The 20,614-nt window shown below is 40.9% G+C and overlaps 1 protein-coding gene across 1 annotated transcript in view; it reads left to right on the forward strand.

Annotated features, from left to right (window-relative positions):
- The window catches only part of LOC103027362 (uncharacterized), a 31,018-nt gene that overhangs the window by 9,068 nt on the left and 1,336 nt on the right, over positions 1-20,614 (forward strand). The window contains exons 7-14 of the mRNA XM_049472674.1: positions 3,357-3,773; positions 17,060-17,317; positions 17,556-17,810; positions 17,904-18,143; positions 18,485-18,745; positions 18,883-19,179; positions 19,335-19,604; positions 19,744-19,827. Coding sequence (XP_049328631.1) covers positions 3,357-3,773; positions 17,060-17,317; positions 17,556-17,810; positions 17,904-18,143; positions 18,485-18,745; positions 18,883-19,179; positions 19,335-19,604; positions 19,744-19,827 — 2,082 coding nt within the window. The remainder of the gene's footprint in view (positions 1-3,356; positions 3,774-17,059; positions 17,318-17,555; positions 17,811-17,903; positions 18,144-18,484; positions 18,746-18,882; positions 19,180-19,334; positions 19,605-19,743; positions 19,828-20,614) is intronic.

Below are 20,614 nucleotides of genomic sequence, written 5' to 3' on the forward strand. Positions count from 1 at the left end.
TCCGAGAGATCCCGCGAACCTATTTTACAATGCTTCAATCTATGTAAGTCCCCAGCAAACATTAAGAAATAGTCTATTCTTGAATGTAAGGCATATCGTGCAGAGTAGAAGGTGTATCCTGGATCTGATCCATGTATTGAACGCCAAACATCATTCAAACCTAGGTCTTTAATTACCTTATTTACATATTTTTCGACTGGGTTTCTCCTTCTCTCTTTATTTGTAGTATCTAATGCAGGATTAAAGAGCAGATTAAAGTCTCCTCCGCATATAAGGGTGCCATATGTTTCTAATGTTATGAGATTGAATACCTGTTTAAAAAAAGAGGTATGGCTCCCTGGGGGGGCATATATATTGAATAAAGTTATTTCTTTTTGGTCTATTTTTCCTTTTACTAAAACATATCTGCCCTCCTTATCTTTTGTTTCAGATACCAGTTCAAACCTAACAGTGTTTGAAATAAGGATAACAACTCCCCTTTTCTTCCCATTTCTATATGATGAGAAAAATGCATTCCTATATCCCATTTTTCTTAGTTTGTCATGCTCGCCATCTGAGAGATGGGTTTCCTGCCAGAAGATTATATCTATCTTCTCCCTTTTTATTTTAGCTAACATTTTGCTGCGTTTGATTGGATTATTTAGCCCATTTACATTCAGAGAAAGAATATTATATCTTTGATAATGCATCAATTTCACATTGACATAGTTGTTCTTGTGCCATCCCAGACCTCGAAACACTAACACAATCAAGCAAAACCAGGGAACTATAATACAGAAACTGAACTTCCAACAAGAAAGGTCCTATGTCGACTTCAATGGTGAGGGAAATAGCCACCGTGTGGGGTCCCTCTTTTAGCAGAGTTAAAGAAAAAAAAAAAAAGAAAAAAAAAAAGGAAAAATATTTTGTGGCTCTCTGTCTCTGATACCTGGGTGTCAGCCGGTGTTGTTATCCAAATGAGAAAAGAAAGAGGAAGAGAGGGATTGCGGCTGAACCGCTCATCCATCTCCAGCTGCCGCACCGGTGTCCGTTCGACAGTACTCCTGCAGTTTCTCCCGGATCTGCCGCTGGAACTGTTTTTTCCCTCCACCATGCCGGATCTCCCACGGTAGAAGTCGAGACAGCGTTTTCTCCATAACTACCTCGTGCTTTGGCCCACGGGAGACCTCCCCCACGTGGAATCCTCTTTTTCTCAGATCTTCGGCCGCCTGCTCCGCACTGTTGTACATAACCGTACCCGTTTTAAGAAAGACGCGCATTCTGGTTAATGGAGTTTGGAAACGTATTCCCTTTTCCCTCAACGCCTTCTTGATGGGTATGTACTCTTTCCTCTTGTTCTGTACATCCGCTGCGTAATCGTGATCAAAATATACTCGCTTGTTAAGGACACTGACCTCCTTCTTCCAAGCCGTGTAGAGAATGTTTTCTTTAACTGAGAAACGGAGAAAGCGGACCACAATAGAGCGCGGCGGGGCACCCATGGGTGGCTTTGGAGCGAGGGCGCGATGTGCGCGTTCTATTCCCAGGTCGCTCTCTCGGTCCAGATCGAGGTCATCTCCCAGTTCGGACTTTATAATGTTTGTAACAAACGCCGCTGTGGAAGTGCCCTCTGCTTCCTCCGGAACGCCATAGATTCTGATATTGTTGCGCCTCGAGCGCCCTTCCAAATCAGACACTTTATCTTGCAGCACTCGCTGGTTTCTCAGCAGCTGGGTGAGAGCTTCCTTAACACCGATATCCCAGCGCTCCATGTCGGCCATACCTTCCTCGATCCCTCCGACGCGTTCCGCTATACCTTGCATCTGGCCCGTGATTTCTTGTATTTTCCCGTTTAACTCAGATTTAAGTTCGCCCATCTGTTTTTTAATGTCCTCATGAAAACATTCGCGGAGGTCGGAAAGATCTGTTTTTAATTCCGCCCGGAGTGCCGCCATCCCCGCTGTCAGAACTTCACTCATCACCTCTCTGATCGAGTCCAAAGTTTCGTTTTCTCCGCTGCCTCCATCTTGTCCTTTTGGGGCCATGCTGTTCGAAGCTTCTTTCTCGGATTCTCGCTCGGGGTTGCTTCGCAGCTCGTATCCCCCTCTCCTATTTTTGTCCCCACTCATTATTTTGTCAGTCTAACGTAGTTTAACTGAATTATAGTTCTTGAATTGGGGGAATTAAAGGCTGACACCGGAGCTCTAAAACTAAGCTGCCATCTCGTCTAGCGCGCCACCGGAAGTCCGAGTGTGAAGTTCTTACTGCAGTGTCTGTCCTCTGTCTGTCTGCCTGTCTGTCTGTGTGTGATGACTGATGTAGTATGTGTTGATGAGAGTGATGACTATAGATGATTTGTAAGGATAAAGCTTTATGAGCAAAGTTTCTTTGGAAGGAAGTGTATTTTTATGCAACGTTAGTGTGCTAACTGCTAACGTGTTGCATTGTTTTTTTGAATGGAAATACAACTAAAATATAGAATTGTTTAGTTGTTTTAATGTTTGTGCTGTCTGAAAAGGTTTCAGCATCTTTTAGATCTAGAGCATACATATGTTGTGTTTATTTAAGCAAATGAATTGCCCCCAAAAAGTTTCCACTTGCTGTTGCTGTTGTTTTGTGTCAAACATTCAACTTAGTAGAGAACTGAAGTTCTGCAGTGGATACCTGAAAATCTTCTATTCCAAGTTTAAAGCTTGCTTTGGGATTTCAGATTGCAGAACGCTCAATGCAGACTTTGTATTTAATCATTCTACATCTCCAGCGAGGCGAGACAGTAATTGTAATGTAAATTAAAGGGTAAAAGCTCTGACATCTGGTCATAACCCAGCCAGAAATGAATCCCGCACCACGCCAGCTGATGAAGGATAGGAATTTAGGTCTCACCTTCAGATGACAAGGTTACATTAACTAGCAGTCTAGATAACTGATCAAATGTTACAGCTGATGACTTTATTTATAGTTATTTGTTAAACTTTAAACAAGTTATTTTTATGTTTTATTTCTTACTCCAAAATCAGAGCTCTTTAATTATCTTTTTTAGTTCAGTGGTGAATTTTACTGAACCCTTTTGTTACTATAGGGGTGGTAGGTGTACAGTTATTTTAATTGAACATAATGCTGCGCACTGAACTGGTCTGGGTTTATGTGAGTTGATTTATGTCAACACATTTTCCAGAGGATTGGAAAATATGTTGGATTCTTGGTTGTAGAATTACTTAACAGTTGCAAATAAAATAAAATTATTATTTCAGGAGCAAAAGCAAACAGAGATCTTTACTCTCAGATGGAATTTAAGATTTATAAAAATTCTTCATGATCTGTGTCTGTATCACACTTCCTGTTTTCTTCACTAATCCCAGTTTTACTTTCTATTATAGAATTGGTTTTGGGTCTGACATCAGAATGTTTCTGGATCTGTTGATTAAAGCAGCAGAGTGTGAGAGACAGACAGGAGAGAAAACACTGGAGCTGTTAATATCAGTGTGCTCTTACAGCTCTTTTCCTTATGGAGGCACTGACCACTCTGATCAGAGTGAACTCCTGCTGGATCTGTTCTCTCATGTGAAGAAGTATGAGACTGAAACAGGCAGGACGATTCTTCCAGCATTACAACCAGTTTACCAGTCAGCTCCTGCAGTCTGGAGAATAAACCTCTCAGAGAGAAAGAGCTCCCTCTTCCTAGAAGTGCTGAAACTCCAAACAGAGAAGAAACCAGTAGAACTGAGAGGCTGCTCAGATGAAGAGAGTGAAGTGAGGAGTTTCCTTCAGTGTCTGCCCTTCATCTCCCAGCTGAGGTGAGTGTAAAATCTTACTGCAGTATCTCTCTGTCTATCTGTCTGTCTATGTGTGATGACCGAAAGTGATGATTTATAAAAACAAAAACACATCCATCAAGTTTTAAACATGTTTGTCTTTCATGAAAATATGAAATGTCTAATTTTCATCATATTATATTTGATATTTCTATGTTCTGTTTTGAGTAAAATTTGGGTCTTTGAGATTTCATTCATTCATGAATTCATTATTTTTAATATGAAACATCAGTGATCTCATTGGTGAAGTACAAATACAAACAGTTGACAAACAGTACAATACAAAAATGTTGACAATCTGTAGTATTTGTAATAATGTATATGTGTATTTAATAAAAAAAAAAAATCCTCTTTGTTGGTATTGTTTTGTAGTGCATATTTAATTCTGCTCAGTTTATTGATGATAAATAGATACATATAAAGGCGAAACTTTGTATAAAAATATAGGCAATATTTATATAGGCAAATAAAGGTGTTGTATGAACACATTATGTAAATTAGATTGTTAAATCAACCGTATAAATATCTGATGATCAAATTAATTAAAATATGTATGCAATAAGTGACTTACAGATTTAAACATCTCCTGAATAAGTGTAACTGAGAACAGCAGGGTAGACGTGTGTGTGTGTGTGTTCAGCTGTACAGCCGGGTAGAAGTGTGTGTGTGTGTGTGTGTTTGTTCAGCTGTACAGCAGGGTGTAATTGTGTGTAAAAGAGAGAGATGTAATTAGCAGATGAAACTGGACACAAAACACAGAACAGCTTTCAGACAGAGAGTTTAATTTCAGTTCAACTCAATTGTTTATAATGTAGTAGAGTATTTGTTTCATGAAGACAAAAGACAGTTTGATGTGGATGTGAGATGTTTTTATTTGGGGTTTAGACACAGGACAGTTGAATGTGATTTTGGACATGAAGTTTTTCTTCTTTTCTTTTTATATTTGGCTTTAAAAAGAGAAGTAATATTAAAGGAATGAAAAGTACTCAGATTATTTTACTTTAAAGTAGCAGTTCTTTAGATCAGGAATTTTAAACCTTTTCCACAAAAACCTGCAGTTGTAAACTAAACGTTCGTTCTAAACTAAACAACAGATTGTTTTAATCAACTGATCAGTCTTCAAACAACTGATAATTTTATATCAGGTAATTTGTGATCTGTATTATATTATATTATATATTATAACTCTGGACACAGTTGAGTGTTTATTGTTGTTCAGACACATTTCTGTGTGTCATACCGCTGTGTAGTTGATAGTTGGTAGATGATAGAGAACAGGATTATAGGGGTAAGAAGTTTATGCACTAAAGGAACTTCAGCACTCATGATCAATTTGAGCAAAGACTAACATAATTTATTTGTTTAAAAGAAAAAATAACATTAGATATCTTTTCTGTTTGTGTTTTGTCTTCTTATTTGAACAGTTTCGGTTGCAGGAGAGGAGCAGACCTCCAGTGTCTGGTGAAGCTGATTGCTGCAGCGGCAGAGTGTGATTCAACTACAGGAGAGAACTTCCCTAAACTGCTGACGTCTGTGTGCAGCTACACAACCTTCCCTTACAGAGAGAATCATGAAAAGGACGAGTACTTTTATTTTAAACAGAGTAAATTCCTGCTGGATTTGTTCTCTCATATGAAGAAGTATGAGACTGAAACAGGCAGGAGTTTTCTTCCAGCATTACAACCAGTTTACCAGTCAGCTCCTGCAGTCTGGAGAATATACCTCTCAGAGAGAAAGAGCTCCATCTTACTAGAAGTGCTGAAACTCCAAACAGTGAAGAAACCAGTAGAACTGATAGGCTGCTCAGATGAAGAGAGTGAAGTGAGGAGTTTCCTTCAGTGTCTGCCCTTCATCTCCCAGCTGAGGTGAGTGTGAAGGTCTTACTGCACAATCTCTCTGTCTTTGTGTAATGACTGATGTAATATTTGTTGAGGAGAGTGCTGAAGATACTTGATTAAAAAGGATGAAACATGAAGATTTCTTTTCCAGTTTCTAATGTGTTATTCAGTTATTTGCAAACGTTTAGACACTCTTGATCAAATACATTTTATTACTTCTCTAAATCAAAATAAATTATTAAATTTTCTGCAGGAAACAAACTTAATTAATATAACTTTTCTGTTATTCTCAGAGCAGTATTGTTTGTCTTTATTGCCCCATAATAATTTTATTTAAAATATTATTTTAATTTTTAGCTCTGTGTTTATTTAATCAAATGGATTTATCAATATAAAAATGATCCACTTGGCTGGGTTTGTGTCATAAAGCACAGTTTACTCAGCTCAGTTTATTGAGGATAAATATATAGATAAAAAGAAATGTGTAATTGTAAATCTAAATACTACTACACGCTTGCACTGCATTATAAACTTACATATGATACATTTAATTGTTGAAAATGGATTAAAATCAAGGTGTTGTATAAACACAGCAGCATGTAAATTAGACGTCTAAATCGGCAGCACCAGCATAAATATCTGATGATCATATTAATCACTGGAGGGTTTAGTGTGATTTTGAAAGTAAATGTTTTAAGTTCTGTTTTATATGGTTATAGTTTCTCTATACTAATCCTAAAGTAATGGAAAGTAATCAAATTATGTTACTTTAAAATAGCAGTTCTTTAGATCAGGGGTTTCAAACCTTATCCACAAAAAATTGCAGGTTTTCATTCTTTACTAAACAACAGATTGTTTTAATCAACTGATCAGTCTTTAAACAACTGATCATTTCTATCAGGTAATTTGTGATCTGTATTAGATTAAATTATATATGATAACTCTGGACAAAGCTGAGTGTTTGTTATTGTTCAGACAACTTTCTGTCATACTGCTGTGTAGTTGATGGTAGAAGGAAGAAGCTTTCTTTTGAACATGTTTTAACTTTCTTCCTCCTTTATGGGGGGTGCACTTGAGGAAATTCTGAACTAAAAAACAATTGTATTTGTTAAAAGAGAAATCAATATTAGAATATTTTATTTATTTCATGTTTTTTCTGTTTGTGTTGTGTCTCTTTATTCTAACAGTTTTAAGAGGAGGGGAGAAACAGATCTCCAGTATCTGGTGAAGCTGATTACTGCAGCAGCAGAGTGTGATTCAACTACAGGAGAGAACTTCACTAAACTGCTGACATCTGTGTGCAGCTACACAACCTTCCCTTACAGAGAGATTCATGAAGAGGACGAGTACTTTTATTTTAATCAGAGTGAATACCTGCTGGATTTGTTCTCACATGTGAAGGAGTATGAGACTGAAACAGGCAGGAGTTTTCTTCCAGCATTACAACCAGTTTACCAGTCAGCTCCTGAAATCTGGAGTATATACCTCTCAGAGAGAAAGAGCTCCATCTTCCTAGAAGTGCTGAAACTCCAAACAGTAAAGAAACCAGTGGAGCTGTGGGGCTGCTCAGATGAAGAGAGTGAAGTGAGGAGTTTCCTTCAGTGTCTGCCCTTCATCTCCCAGCTGAGGTGAGTGTGAAGATCTTACTGCAGTTGTCTGTGTGTCATGTAATGTTTGTTGAGGAGAGTGCCGAAGATACTTGAGTAAAAAGAATGAAGCATGAAGATTTCTTTCTAATGTGTTATACAGTTTATACAACAGTTAGTTCTGACCTCACAATCTGGTTGGTTGAGAAGTGTTCTACTCGTAATGATATTCGTGATAACATCACGGCCTTCTCACACTAAACTTGTATAACTCCGCCGACGAGGTGCCGAGTAACGGCGTATTTATATACAAAAAACTGTTTTGAATCATCGCCTCCACCAGTAGCAGCGTTAGCTTAGCACAGGCTAGCGCTCAGCTGCGGCACGCTCGCCCATACCTGTCAAGTTTTAGATTTAAAAATAAGGGATATTTTCCTATGTACGCTTAAAGCCGTCCCACCAGCCCAACGAAGGTTCAGTATCCCTTACATTTAAGACAGGTTTACAAAAAATCTAAAATAACCACATGTGAAACACTTACACACTACAATTAGACATTCCTACATATGTCATTCTTTTAATACAGCCAAATTAAAAACCCTTTTCTATATATTATGTCTTTTTTGTAATAAATGCACTCTTTTATATGATATATTTTTTATTTATTTAATGGATTAAAATTGAACAAAGGGTCACACATTCTGCAAAATGACTGTTGGTGACCTAAAAATAGTATCATGAGCTTTTACTAAAAGGACATGGACCAGATATATTCCATCAGTAAAAATTTGTCCTAAGGGGCCTACACAATAATTTTTAATTAATACTTCTTCCTTTTGATCACTCCACCCCTGATCAGTTCAGTCCATTTCGGTCCTCTCCACATTTCTAATTAAACTTTGTTAATTCTAGTCACAAGCTGTTTTTTTTTTTAAGGTTTAATATGTGTTTTATTTCGGAGACGAGTATTTTTAAGAAATTTTATCAGAAAAATCTCATCACAGTTTCCATGATTAGCCTACCGTTACCTTTCTTTTAGAAAAATCGCTGTATATCTAGATCTGTTTTAACATCAGCAGCTCCAACTAGCTGCCTGAACTCACAGCGGGGGGCGGGGGGCTTCCCCACACTGACTCTCCTTTCAAGCTGATTGGCTGTTTCTCCTGAAAGGCGGGACTTTCTCCTTGAACCGGCTCCACGATTGGTTAAGAGACACAGAGCGGTCAGTGCCCTGACTCCTAAATAATATATATAGTTTTATTTTAATATAATACGGGAAATTTACGGGAAAATACTAATACGGGAGGACGGCGGGAAAGAGGAGTAAAATACGGTAGTTTCCTGGCCAAAACGGGAGACTTGACAGGTATGCGCTCTCCCTCTGCGCTGACTCATCTTTTGTGGAAAAAAAAGGGAAGGAAAATCGTTTGGCTAATGCCGTCTGGCAGCCAGAACGCTAACCAGCCAGTCTAGGCTAAACTAAGCTAATGCTGAGCTAAAGCAAGCTACGCTAACCTAACCACAGTCCAGCCGGCTAGCTAAAACCAACACCATACAGCAAAACAGGCAGAAATGCTAAAATAAAATGCGCAGCGTTCACCTGAAGATGGAGAGGATAAATTAAATGCCTAAATCAACAGCACCAGATAAATATCTGATGATTATATTAATACAAATATAGTTAAACTTGTTTGAGTAATTATTGATTTAAACATCATCCTTACCATTGAAAGAGTGTGTATTGTGGCTGGCCCCTGGGGTTGGGGCGTAGCCACTGTGACCCGGCAGTCAGGAAGCTCAGAGAGAAACACAGACACAGGGATTGAGTGAACTCAACACGTAAAGTTACCTTTGTTTGGTAAAAATGCCCTCCACCACACCCAAACAAACTTAAATGAACATAACGAAGCCCAATGGGGCTCTTGTCGAGAGTCTTTACTTTTTTAGTCTCCTCACAGGTCTGATTTGCTGAGTTTTTAAGTCAGGTAGGTAGGGCTGTGTGTCCCGGCGTGGGGCTGACCAATGGCTCCCCCGCCTCCTCACGCCACAGTCCCTCCCCCTAAGCTTCCTGCCACCAGGGTCGAATGTGAGGTGTGACCTGGTGACTGGGGCGAACGAATAGAGATGGGTTGAGGAGAGTGGTCCCAGGGCCAACCTTGCTCGCGTCGTCGTCGGACTCCTACCTCCTCCATTCCAAGCTGGCTGTAAAAGAGCCCCTCAGTGGGGCCAGTGTTCTGTTGAATTTTCCTACCCATCTATACATGCTTTCCAAAGGTACTGCGCATACTCGTGTTTTTTATTTATAATTAATCTGTTTTAGGGGGGTTTATGTGCATTAAACAACTTGGACGCACTGTCATTGCACAAAAGTGTAAATGGAAACTAATAATTACAATTATTATTATTAGAAATAAATGCAAAAGCAGTTTGTAATGACCTATATTTGCCATAACTTTGCCGTGATGCAATGATTTATGCAATCCAAATCTAATAACATACATCTTCTGGAATTTCACTGGATGCATGCCCTAAAATAGTGCTTCTTTTGTATTTTTACACTTATATACACATTAGGGTAGCACTGTTCGACAGGATAGATAGATAGATAGATAGATAGATAGATAGATAGATAGATAGATAGATAGATAGATAGATAGATAGATAGATAGATAGATAGATAGACAGACAGACAGACAGATACTTTATTGATCCCCGAGGGGAAATTCTTGACATCCAGCAGCAGGTGTGTGGAGTACACAAAGTTACAGAAATATAAAATATAATGATACATATAAATACAACAAAATAAAAAATAAAATGAAAGTATAAAAGTACAGTCTTTAGTGTGTGTGTGTGATGTAAAATGGAGGTAGTGCAGTTGAACACAATAGACAGTGAACGTAGAATGGAGGAACAATAGACAGTGAACACCAGTTGATGTGCATAGTGAGGATAACTGATGTCAGCCATACAGAAAGTGCAAATACAGTTATGTAATAATTTAAATTTAGCAGTGCAAATGATACGTAAACAGTAGATGAATGAACTAGTGAAAGAACTACTAGTGCAAAATAGGGTAGAACTATAAAAATAGTGTTATGGGCATCAGCAAGACTGATAGTGTGACTATAGATGGGGTTGTGTCCATGGTGTGGCCGAAAAATTGCTGGAAAGAAAAAGTGTCACAGAGTCTTCAGTTTGCTGTGCTGAGAGGAGTTGAACAGTCTTATGGCCTGAGGGACAAAAGACTTTCGGAGTCTGTCTGTGGAGCAGCCCAGTTGGACAGCACATGCCTTGAGCATTCTGGGGCACACTCTGTCCGGGCCAGCTGCTTTCCTGGGGTGAAGTCTCCTCAGCTGTCTCCTGACTTGGTCTGCAGTAAAGGTTGGTGGACTGGAGGAGCTGATTTGTCTGCTAGCTGATAGTGATGATGGTGGTGATGATGATGAAGAAGATGATGAAGATGATGGAGATGATGGTGGGGTGAGGGTGATGGTGGTGATGATGATGATGATGATGAAGAAGATGGTGGAGGTGAGGGTGATTGTGGTGATGAAGAAGATGAAGGTGGTGGAGGTGAGGGTGATGAAGATGATGATGGAGGAGAGGGTGGTGGTGGTGAAGATGGAGGTGAGGGTAATGGTGGTGATGATGAAGATGGTGGAGATGGAGATGATGATGGTGGAGTTGAAGTTTTCATCGCACCCCAGACTTCCTTTGTGTTGTTATCTTGCAGCTTTCTTTCCACCTTTTTCCTGTAAGACTCCTTGGCCTCTTTAAGATGTACCTTGAGTTCCCCCTGTACGCGCTTCAGCTCTACCAAGTTTCCATCTTTGAACGCCCTCTTCTTTTGGTCTTTTGGTCCTTGACGGTGCTGGTAATCCAGGGTTTGTTGTTTGGAAAGCAGCGTACAGTCTTTGTGGGAACAGCAACATCCATACAGAAATTCAAGTAGTCTGTAACACAGTGAGTCACCCCCTCAATGTCCTCGCCATGTGGGTGCAGCAGCACGCTCCAGTCAGTGGTGTCATAGCAGTCCCTGAGGGCTTCCTCTGCTTCAGGAGACCAGACTCTGAATGAGCGTGTGGTAGTGGGCTGCCTCAGTACCAGTGGTTTGTACTGAGGCTGTAGGAAGACCAGGTTGTGATCTGATCTCCCCAGCGGTGGTAGTGGAATAGCCCTGTATGCATCCCTCACATTAGCATACAGCAAGTCTATGGTTCTGTTCTTCCTGGTGGGACAGTCCACAAACTGGAAAAAGGCAGGCAGGGTAGAGTCCAGTGAAACGTGATTAAAATCACCAGTAATCACGTAGAAGGCGTCAGGGTGCTGTGTCTGCAGCGCTGCGACGGTGGAGTGGATGACGTCACACGCCGCCTGCACGTCCCCTCTCGGCTGAATGTAAACACAGACGAGGATTGCGTGAGAGCTCCCACGGCATGTAATAAGGTCGGAGACTCACCGCTAACAGTTCAATATCCCGACAGCAGATCACCTCCTTCACGTACACATGTCCAGAGTTGCACCATCTGTTGTTAATGAAAAGCGCGATCCCCCCACCTTTCCGCTTGCCACATAGCGCCGGGTCCCTGTCCGCTCTCACTGTAGAGAAGCCGGGTAGCTCCACGTTAGCATCCGGCGTGTCGGGGGTGAGCCAGGTCTCGGTGAAACACAGCACACTACACTCACTGGGTAGGACAACTTGACAGAACACCGGATCAGAGTCGGACCCCTGGTCTGGCGAAGAATCCCAAGGCGTGTGTTTGTCCCCAGGCGTTGCCTGTGGCATGTAGAAATCAGGGGGAATGGTAGGAACCCCACCAGCTCTTACGCCGAGAGCTCGTCCTCTTCCTCGGGGAAGACGCAGCAGCAGCAGAAGTCCAGGCCGGTGTGGGCCCAGTCTTCCTCCTGGTGTCTCGGTTGAGGGCACCACTCATACCAGCTGAGTTCGTGGCGGGGAGTCCACTGCTGCTGCAGGCGCTTCTCTGTGGAGTGAATTTTGTGCCAGAAGTTTTACGTAAAAAAATTAAATCTGCAGTCAAAATGTTGTATGTTACAAATTCAAATAAGTCAGTTTGGATTTTGCTAGTCTTTTCTTTTCTGTGGATTTTTCTGTTAAATACTTTTACTTCTGGAATCTCTCGTGCTTCTGCCTCAGTTTTTTGCTTCTGAGTTTTGGCACACTTTTTACGGGTGGGCGGGGCTTGGAAGAAGGTGTTCCCCTTGAATCTCCATTGGTCAGCTGGAGACTGACTACACACACCCCGCCAGCTTCAAGCGTTCTTCCAAACACGAGGAGGGAACAGGTTTCAGCGCACAGCAGCAGCAGATACTTTTTCCAGTTAAATTTTATTCAAAAGTTATGTTTAATGTTAGATTTATTCTCTAAGTACCTGTTTTACTCCATTAAAAAGCTCACGTTAGAGAGATGTTCTAAATATTAATGTGCAAAGTAACTCACTAGTTCACTGACTGGGTAACTCACTAGTTCACTGACCAGGTAACTAGCTAACTCACTAGCTCACTGAGCAGGTAACTAGCTAACTCAGTAGCTCACTGACCAGGTAACTCACTAGCTCACTGATCAGGTAACTAGCTAACTCATTAGCTCACTGACCAGGTTACTAGCTAACTCAGTAGCTCACTGACTAGGTAACTAGCTAACTTACTAGCTCACTGACTACTCACTAGCTCACTGACCACTTAACTAGCTTACGCACTAGCTCACTGACCAGGTTACTAGCTAACTCAGTAGCTCACTGACTAGGTAACTAGCTAACTTACTAGCTCACTGACTACTCACTAGCTCACTGACCACTTAACTAGCTTATGCACTAGCTCACTGACCAGGTAACTAGCTAACTCAGTAGCTCACTGACTAGGTAACCCATTAGCTCACTGACCAGGTAACTAGCTAACTCAGTAGCTCACTGACTAGGTAACCCACTAGCTCACTGACCAGGTAACAAGCTAACTTACTAGCTCACTGACTACTCACTAGCTCACTGACCACTTAACTAGCTTACTTACTAGCTCACTGACCACTTAACTAGCTTACTCACTAGCTCACTGACCAGGTAACTAGCTAACTCAGTAGCTCACTGACTAGGTAACCCACTAGCTCACTGACCAGGTAACTAGCTTACTTACTAGCTCACTGACTACACACTAGCTCACTGACCACTTAACTAGCTCACTGACCACTTAACTAGCTAACTAACTAGCTCACTGACCAGGTAACTAGCTAACTCAGTAATTCACTAACTAGGTAACCCACTAGCTCACTGGCCAGATAACTAGCTAACTTACTAGCTCACTGACCATCTAACTAGCTTACTCAATAGCTTATTGACCAGGTAACTAGCTTACTTACTAGCTCGCTGATCAGGTAACTAGCTTATTTACTAGCTCACTGACTACTCACTAGCTCACTGACCACTTAACTAGCTAACTCATTAGCTCACTGTCTAGGTAACTCATTAGCTCACTGTCTAGGTAACTCATTAGCTCACTGACTAGGTAACTCACTAGTTCACTGACCAGGTAACTAGCTAACTAGCTAACTCACTAGCTCACTGACTATTCACTAGCTCACTAACCACTTAACTAACTCATTAGCTTACCGACTAGGTAACTTACTAGCTCACTGACCACTTAACTAGCTAACTCACTAGCTCACTGACTAGGTAACTTACTAGCTCACTGACTATTTAACTCACTAGCTCACTGACTAGGTAACTTATTAGCTCACTGACCACTTAACTAGCTAACTCAGTAGCTCACTGACTAGGTAACTAGCTAACTGACTAGCTCACTGACTAGGTAACTAGCTAACTCAATAGCTCACTGACTAGGTAACTAGCTAACTCACTAGCTCACTGATGAGGTAACTCACTAGCTCACTGACCAGGTAACTCACTAGCTCACTAACTAGGTAACTAGCTAACTCACTAGCTCACTGACTAGGTAACTCACTAGCTCACTGACTAGGTAACTAGCTAACTCACTAGCTCACTGACCAGGTGACTCACTAGCTCACTGACTAGGTAACTATCATACTTTGCGCATTAATATTTAGGACATCTCGCTAGTGTGAGATTTTTAATGGAATAAAACAGGTACTTAGAGAATAAATATAACATTAAACATTGGAACATTGAAACAATGCTTGAAGCTGGCGGGGTGGGCGTAGTCAATCTCCAGCTGACCAATGGAGATTCAAGGGGTTTGAATTTGTAACATACAATATGTGCTTTTGATTCTTAACATTTTGACTGCAGATTTTATTTTTTTACGTAAAACTTTTGGCACAAAATTCACTCCATACTTCTCACTGGCGTCTTCCCAAAACTGGCGGAGTCACTCCTGGGTCTCCGGCGCTGTCCCGCTCTGCTTGGGTTCAGGAGTAAGAAGTAAGCAGTTCAAGGGATAATCCATACCCGCCCAGCCGGAGAGTTGCAGTCAGTAGCCGAGGGCTGACTTTTTTTTCGCGAGCCGTTGCTGCAGCGGTTAGCGTGTGTAGAAAAAAAGCAAAAAAAAAACTGAGGTGTGGCATCAGGGACAAAACAAAGGCACGAATTGAGCCCAATACAACCCCGTGTTGAGCTCCACTTCGCGGCCTCCTTCCAACCAAGTCACTGGACTCCTCCTCCTCCACCACTGTGGCTCAACACATAAAGTTACCTTTATTTGGTAAAAATGTCCTCCACCACACCCAAACAAACGTAAATAGACATAACGAAGCCCAATGATGCTCTAGTCGAGAGTCTTTACTTTTTTAGTCTCCTCACAGGTCTGTTTTGCCTTAGCTGGCTGTTTAATCTGTCCAGATGCCGACCAGCTGGGAAAGGTAGGGCTGTGCGTCCCGTCGTGGGGCTGACCCACGGCTCCCCCGCCGCTTCACGCCACAGTATGTGTGTGTGTATGTATATGTATATGTATGTATGTATGTGTTTATGTGCCACTGCTGTCTTAGTTCAGGAGTATATGAAGGCAGAGCTGGCCGGGTGTGTAAGATAACCCTTCTCCAGTCACTATTCAGTGAGTCTGTTAGCTGATATAACCCAGTAAACAGTTACTGTTATTCTTCCACTGTGTTCAGTTGTACAGCTGGGTAGAAGTATGTGTGTGAAAGAGAGAGATGAAGCTAGTAGATGAAATCGGACACAGAACAGCTTTCAGACAGAGAGTTTCATTTCAGTTAATCTCTAATATTTTAATGTAGTACATGGGTTTTGGTTTCATGAAGGGAGAAGATGTTTTAACTAGCAGTCCTTTAGATGGGGTTTAGGGGTTTATTCTAAACAACAGCTTTTATTAATAAACTGCTCAGTCTTTAAACAACTAATGACAGGCTTCTGCTTGCAGCTGCGCTGCCCCTTTACAAATAAGATATGATCCCCTGCTTCAAATTACGGTAAAGGTAGTTTTTATATCAGGTAATTGTGATCCGTATTATATTATATTTCTAAACTCTGTACACAGCTGAGTGTTTATTGTTATTGCTGGTAGCGTTAGAGAACGAGAAGAAACTTTTTTGAACACGTGCCAACTTTCACGCTTCCTCATAGATGAGAAGGGCACTTATGGAAATTCTGCACTAAATTTTTTTATAGAGTTAAATGTTAAATAGAGTAATTAGTATTACAATATTTGATGTTATTACTGTTTTCTTTATTTTAACAGTTTTAATTGGTGCAGAGGAGCATATCTTCAGTTTCTGTCAAAGCTGATTTCTGCAGCAGCAGGAGAGAACTTCACTAAACTGCTGACATCTGTGTGCAGCTACACAACCTTCCCTTACAGAGAAATCCATGAAGAGAATGAGGATTTTTATTCTGATCAGAGTGATTTCCTGCTGGATCTGTTCTCTCATGTGAAGAAGTATGAGACTGAAACAGGCAGGAGTGTTCTTCCAGCATTACAACCAGTTTACCAGTCAGCTCCTGCAGTCTGGAGAATATACCTCTCAGAGAGAAAGAGCTCCCTCTTACTAGAAGTGCTGAAACTCCAAACAGTGAAGAAACCAGTAGAACTGAGAGGCTGCTCAGATGAAGAGAGTGAAGTGAGGAGTTTCCTTCAGTGTCTGCCCTTCATCTCCCAGCTGAGGTTTGATTCTGTTTTTTTAATTAGACTGATATATTGCTCTTCCATGTTTAGCCTCCTCACTGTAGTTGTTGCTACATTGTACTGTAAATCTCACACAGTTCCAGATTTACTAACTTATTTTCTAGTAGAGTTTCAGTCTGAACATGTTTTAGATCCAGCTTGCAGTGGTCATGAATATTATAGTGTGTTTTGGGACACAAAGCACTGTAGATTGGATATGAGGGAACAGTTTCAAATGAAGTTGAAATGACTTTGTGTTATACTTTAATGATTAATTGTGCCCTTAATCTATCTATCTATCTATCTATCTATCTATCTATCTATCTATCTATCTATCTATCTATCTATCTATCTATCTATCTATCTATCTATCTATCTATCTTAAGAAAATAAGTGAGGTTTCTGAACACACAGCACACTAATGTAACTGGTAGTGGACTATTGCAGTCTGAGACTAAACATGCTAATATTTACTATTCTGAATGCAATTTACAACAGTAATGTAAACATTTCAGGTTATGAATAGTTACATCAATTATAGCAGCTTTTTTGATGACTGCCGTGTTTGTTACATGGCCCTGCTGCTGTTTTACATTTTAGCCACAAAAACTGGATTTCACTTTAAATGGGTGGTTCTGTACTTTTGATGCTCCCTGTGTGTATTTTTCTGTGTTTGTGTGTAAATGTTATGTCCACTTAATGCTTACGACCTGTACACATATTCCTTCTGTTTTAGAGGAGCTGAGAAGTTTGTCCCCGTACTGTGTAAACATGTTCAGTCAGTAGAGGAAGCAAAGCAGGCGACTCTCCTGCTTCAGGCTCTGGACTTTTCTCTCACTCTGGAAGGAATGTTCCCCACTTCCAGCTGCAGAGCTGTGGGGAGAGTGCTCCGTCTCTCAGACTCCAAACTTAACCTCACTCTGAACCCACAATCCATCTCTCTCAGAGGAACCAGACTTCTCTTCAGACACGTCACACACCTGCGTACTCTCAGGTATTTACAAATGATGTGTTAAATATATTTATTTAACTCTTCAGCAGCAGAATGTGTTTTAACTAATTATAAAAGTAAACACTGTTTATCTGTATTCCTTAAAATATCTTGGCATCTACACTGAAACATTGAAATCTGATGGTAGATTTTAAATATTTTTCTCTTCATCCATTCTCTTTTATTATGGCCTGTTATCTAACAGTGCTTCTCTTTTCCTCTTCTCTCTGTGATGTTTCAGGCTGAGTGCTGGTATGGTGCTGAAAGTGGAGAGAGCTCTGAGAGCAGTAAGATTTTCTGCTCCAGTGATAATTAAGGAGCTTTCACTCATTCACAGCAAAACAAAGTGGACAGAAGAGAAACTGTCCAAGATTCTGAGCGGCTTAGCTTCTCTCCTGAGACTTTGTGATGTCCAGTGTCTGAACCTGACTGAGCACAGGATGGAGCCTCAGTCCCTCACTGTCCTGCTGTGTCACCAGGACCCTCTCACCATCAGGTCTCCATGTTTTTTACATTGCACCTATAAAACATATAACATTTATTATATATCATATTTATGTCTTTCATTTGTTTGTGTTTGTGGGGATAGATTGTCCAAAGAGACACTCCAGCAGCTGGTGGTCATGGTGTATAATACTGAGGAGGAGGAGTTTACTCACAGTTTCCTGCAGAAAGTGGGTGGAGATCTGGAGTCCTGCTCTCTGAACTGGGAAATGGTTCAGTATTTCCTGCAGTATCACAGTCTCACTGTGGACTTTAGGAGGAGCAGCATTAAGCAGCAGAACATCAGAGAACTTGTAACTGTGCTGGACAAAGTTCAGCTCAGAAGGTAAGAGAGGGCACAGCATTAAGAAAATAAATAAATAATAGCAAAGATGTCTACTTAGGATGTCCTAAAAGAATTCACTGTTTCTACTATTAAAAAGAAGTGTTGAAGTTGAAGAGGTGAAAAGTACAGTTGACAATTAGGCACAACTCACACTCTTTCTAGTGCATATAGCATAAATTAAAACATTAATCAAAATGTAATATTCTGTTACCTCAGATGTAGTCTCCAGGCATTCATCAAAACAAGTCCAAATGCCATTTTTTTACACAGTACAATATGAGTATAAATGTAAGCTTGACCGTGAGATAAAATGTATGTATGTGTGTATATTTTCTCCACAGGTTGAGCCCCAGTGTTCTGCTGTCCATCATCAGAGAGATCTATGAGACTGGCTCTTTTCACTGTGTGTCCAGCCTGTTGAAAATAACACAGAACTGCATTAATCTGAACAGCAGAGAGCTGGACTCTGTCCACTGTGCTGCCCTGTGCTTCATCCTCCAGCACAGCAGCACTGCAGTCTCCCTCAGCCTGCTGTGGACCTCCATACCAGAGGGGGAGCTAGAGAACATTGTGCCCCTACTAATCCACGTCTCAAACCTCAGGTTTGTAGTTTATCTCTGTGTAACAGACTGATAATAATCCAGCAGATGGAACTGCTGTTTAAAGTGAATTATTGTGTTCTGTAATGAGATTTAAAATTAATGTTAATAATTTTATCACTTATTGTGTGTGTTATCAGTGTGGACAGGCTGTTGTTGCTGAGGCTGCTTCACTGCTGCAGTGTGTCTGAGCTCCAGCAGGGAGCAGCAGCAGCTCTAATCTCAGCTCTTCAGCACAGACTGGACTTCTCCTGCAGCTCCACTCTGGACCTTACAGAACACACACAGACACACACTCTGAGCTCTGAGGACTGCAGAGTCATCTCCACTGTCATCCAGAGAGCTTCCACACACACTCAGCTCATCCTGCAGGACTGTGAAATAGAGGAGGCTGGAGTGGAGCAGCTCTTCAGCGTTTTACACACAGTCAGACTGCAGTAAGATACACCCTCAGAGATCCACACACACTTCAGATACAGTCTAGAACATCTTTTGTAGAATTTATAACATGAAAAGATGATAATGAACCAGTTTGTGGTGTTTGTATGATTTTCTTAACTGTATATATCTGTGAATATCATCTCTCTTTCAGCTGCAGTAAAGCTCTGCTGCTTCAGTTCCTCACTCTTGTCCGTGTGGAGAGTGAGCTGGAGTGTGTGATGCGTGCTGCATCCCTCTCTCAAGCTCTGAGTAAAAAACTGGACCTCAGTCAGACCCAGCTGGACCTGCAGGCGTGTAGGACGCTGGCGCTGTTTCTGGAACATTCAGAAGGACTGTCAGAACTGGACCTCAGCCACTGTCAGATCACTGACCACTGCCTGGAGCTGCTGCTTCCACACCTGCACAAAACCTGCATACTGGAGTAAGATGGGGCAAAGAGGGAGGGGCTAATTTGTAAAATAGACACTGATAAATTTATGTTTCTTAAATTTGTATAAAAGTCTGATGAAATGTTTAAGATGCTTTTGTATAATAATTACAGTCTATTTTATTTATTTCAGCCTCAGCCACAATGACATCACTGATGTCTCAGCAAAGAGAATCTACGATATTTTCTCTGGTAACATCAGCATTCAGACTGTCTGGTGAGTAAAGTCTTCTATATTATAGTCAGTGATGAACCCTCAGTACCTAGAGAAGCTGAAAATAAGACCTAATGATTTCTCTAAATATATGTATATGATTTTGCTGCTTTCCTTTCAGTTGAAAGATCCTTACAGTGCTGCTTTATTAGTAAAATAGTAATGTGTGTGTGTGTGTGTGTGTGTGGTACAGTTGTGGTCAAAAGTTTACATACACTTGTAAAAAAACATAATGTTATGGCTGTCTTGAGTTTTCAATAAGTTCTACAACTCTTATTTTTCTGTGATAGAGTGATCGGAACACATACATGTTTGTCACAAAAAACAGTCATAAAATTTGGTTCTTTCATAAATTTATTATGGGTCTGCTGAAAATGTCACCAAATCTGCTGGGTCAAAAATATACATACAGCAACATTAGTATTTGGTTACATGTCCCTTGGCCATTTTCACGGCAACTAGGCGCTTTTGGTAGCCATCCACAAGCTCCTGGCAAGCTTCAGGTCGAATGTTTGACCACTCTTCTTGACAGAATTGGTGCAGTTCAGCTAAATGTGATGGTTTTCTTGCATGAACCCGTTTCTTTAGCACTGTCCACATGTTCTCAATGGGGTTTAAGTCAGGACTTTGGGAAGGCCATTCTAAAACCTTAATTCTAGCCTGGTTTAGCCATTCCTTTACCACTTTTGATGTGTGTTTTGGGTCATTGTCTTGTTGGAACACCCAACTGCGCCCAAGACCCAACCTTCGGGCTGATGGTTTTAAGTTTTCCTGCAGAATTTGGAGGTAA

This window comes from Astyanax mexicanus, chromosome 25 (genome assembly GCF_023375975.1).
Source record: "Astyanax mexicanus isolate ESR-SI-001 chromosome 25, AstMex3_surface, whole genome shotgun sequence".
Classification (NCBI taxonomy): domain Eukaryota; kingdom Metazoa; phylum Chordata; class Actinopteri; order Characiformes; family Acestrorhamphidae; genus Astyanax; species Astyanax mexicanus.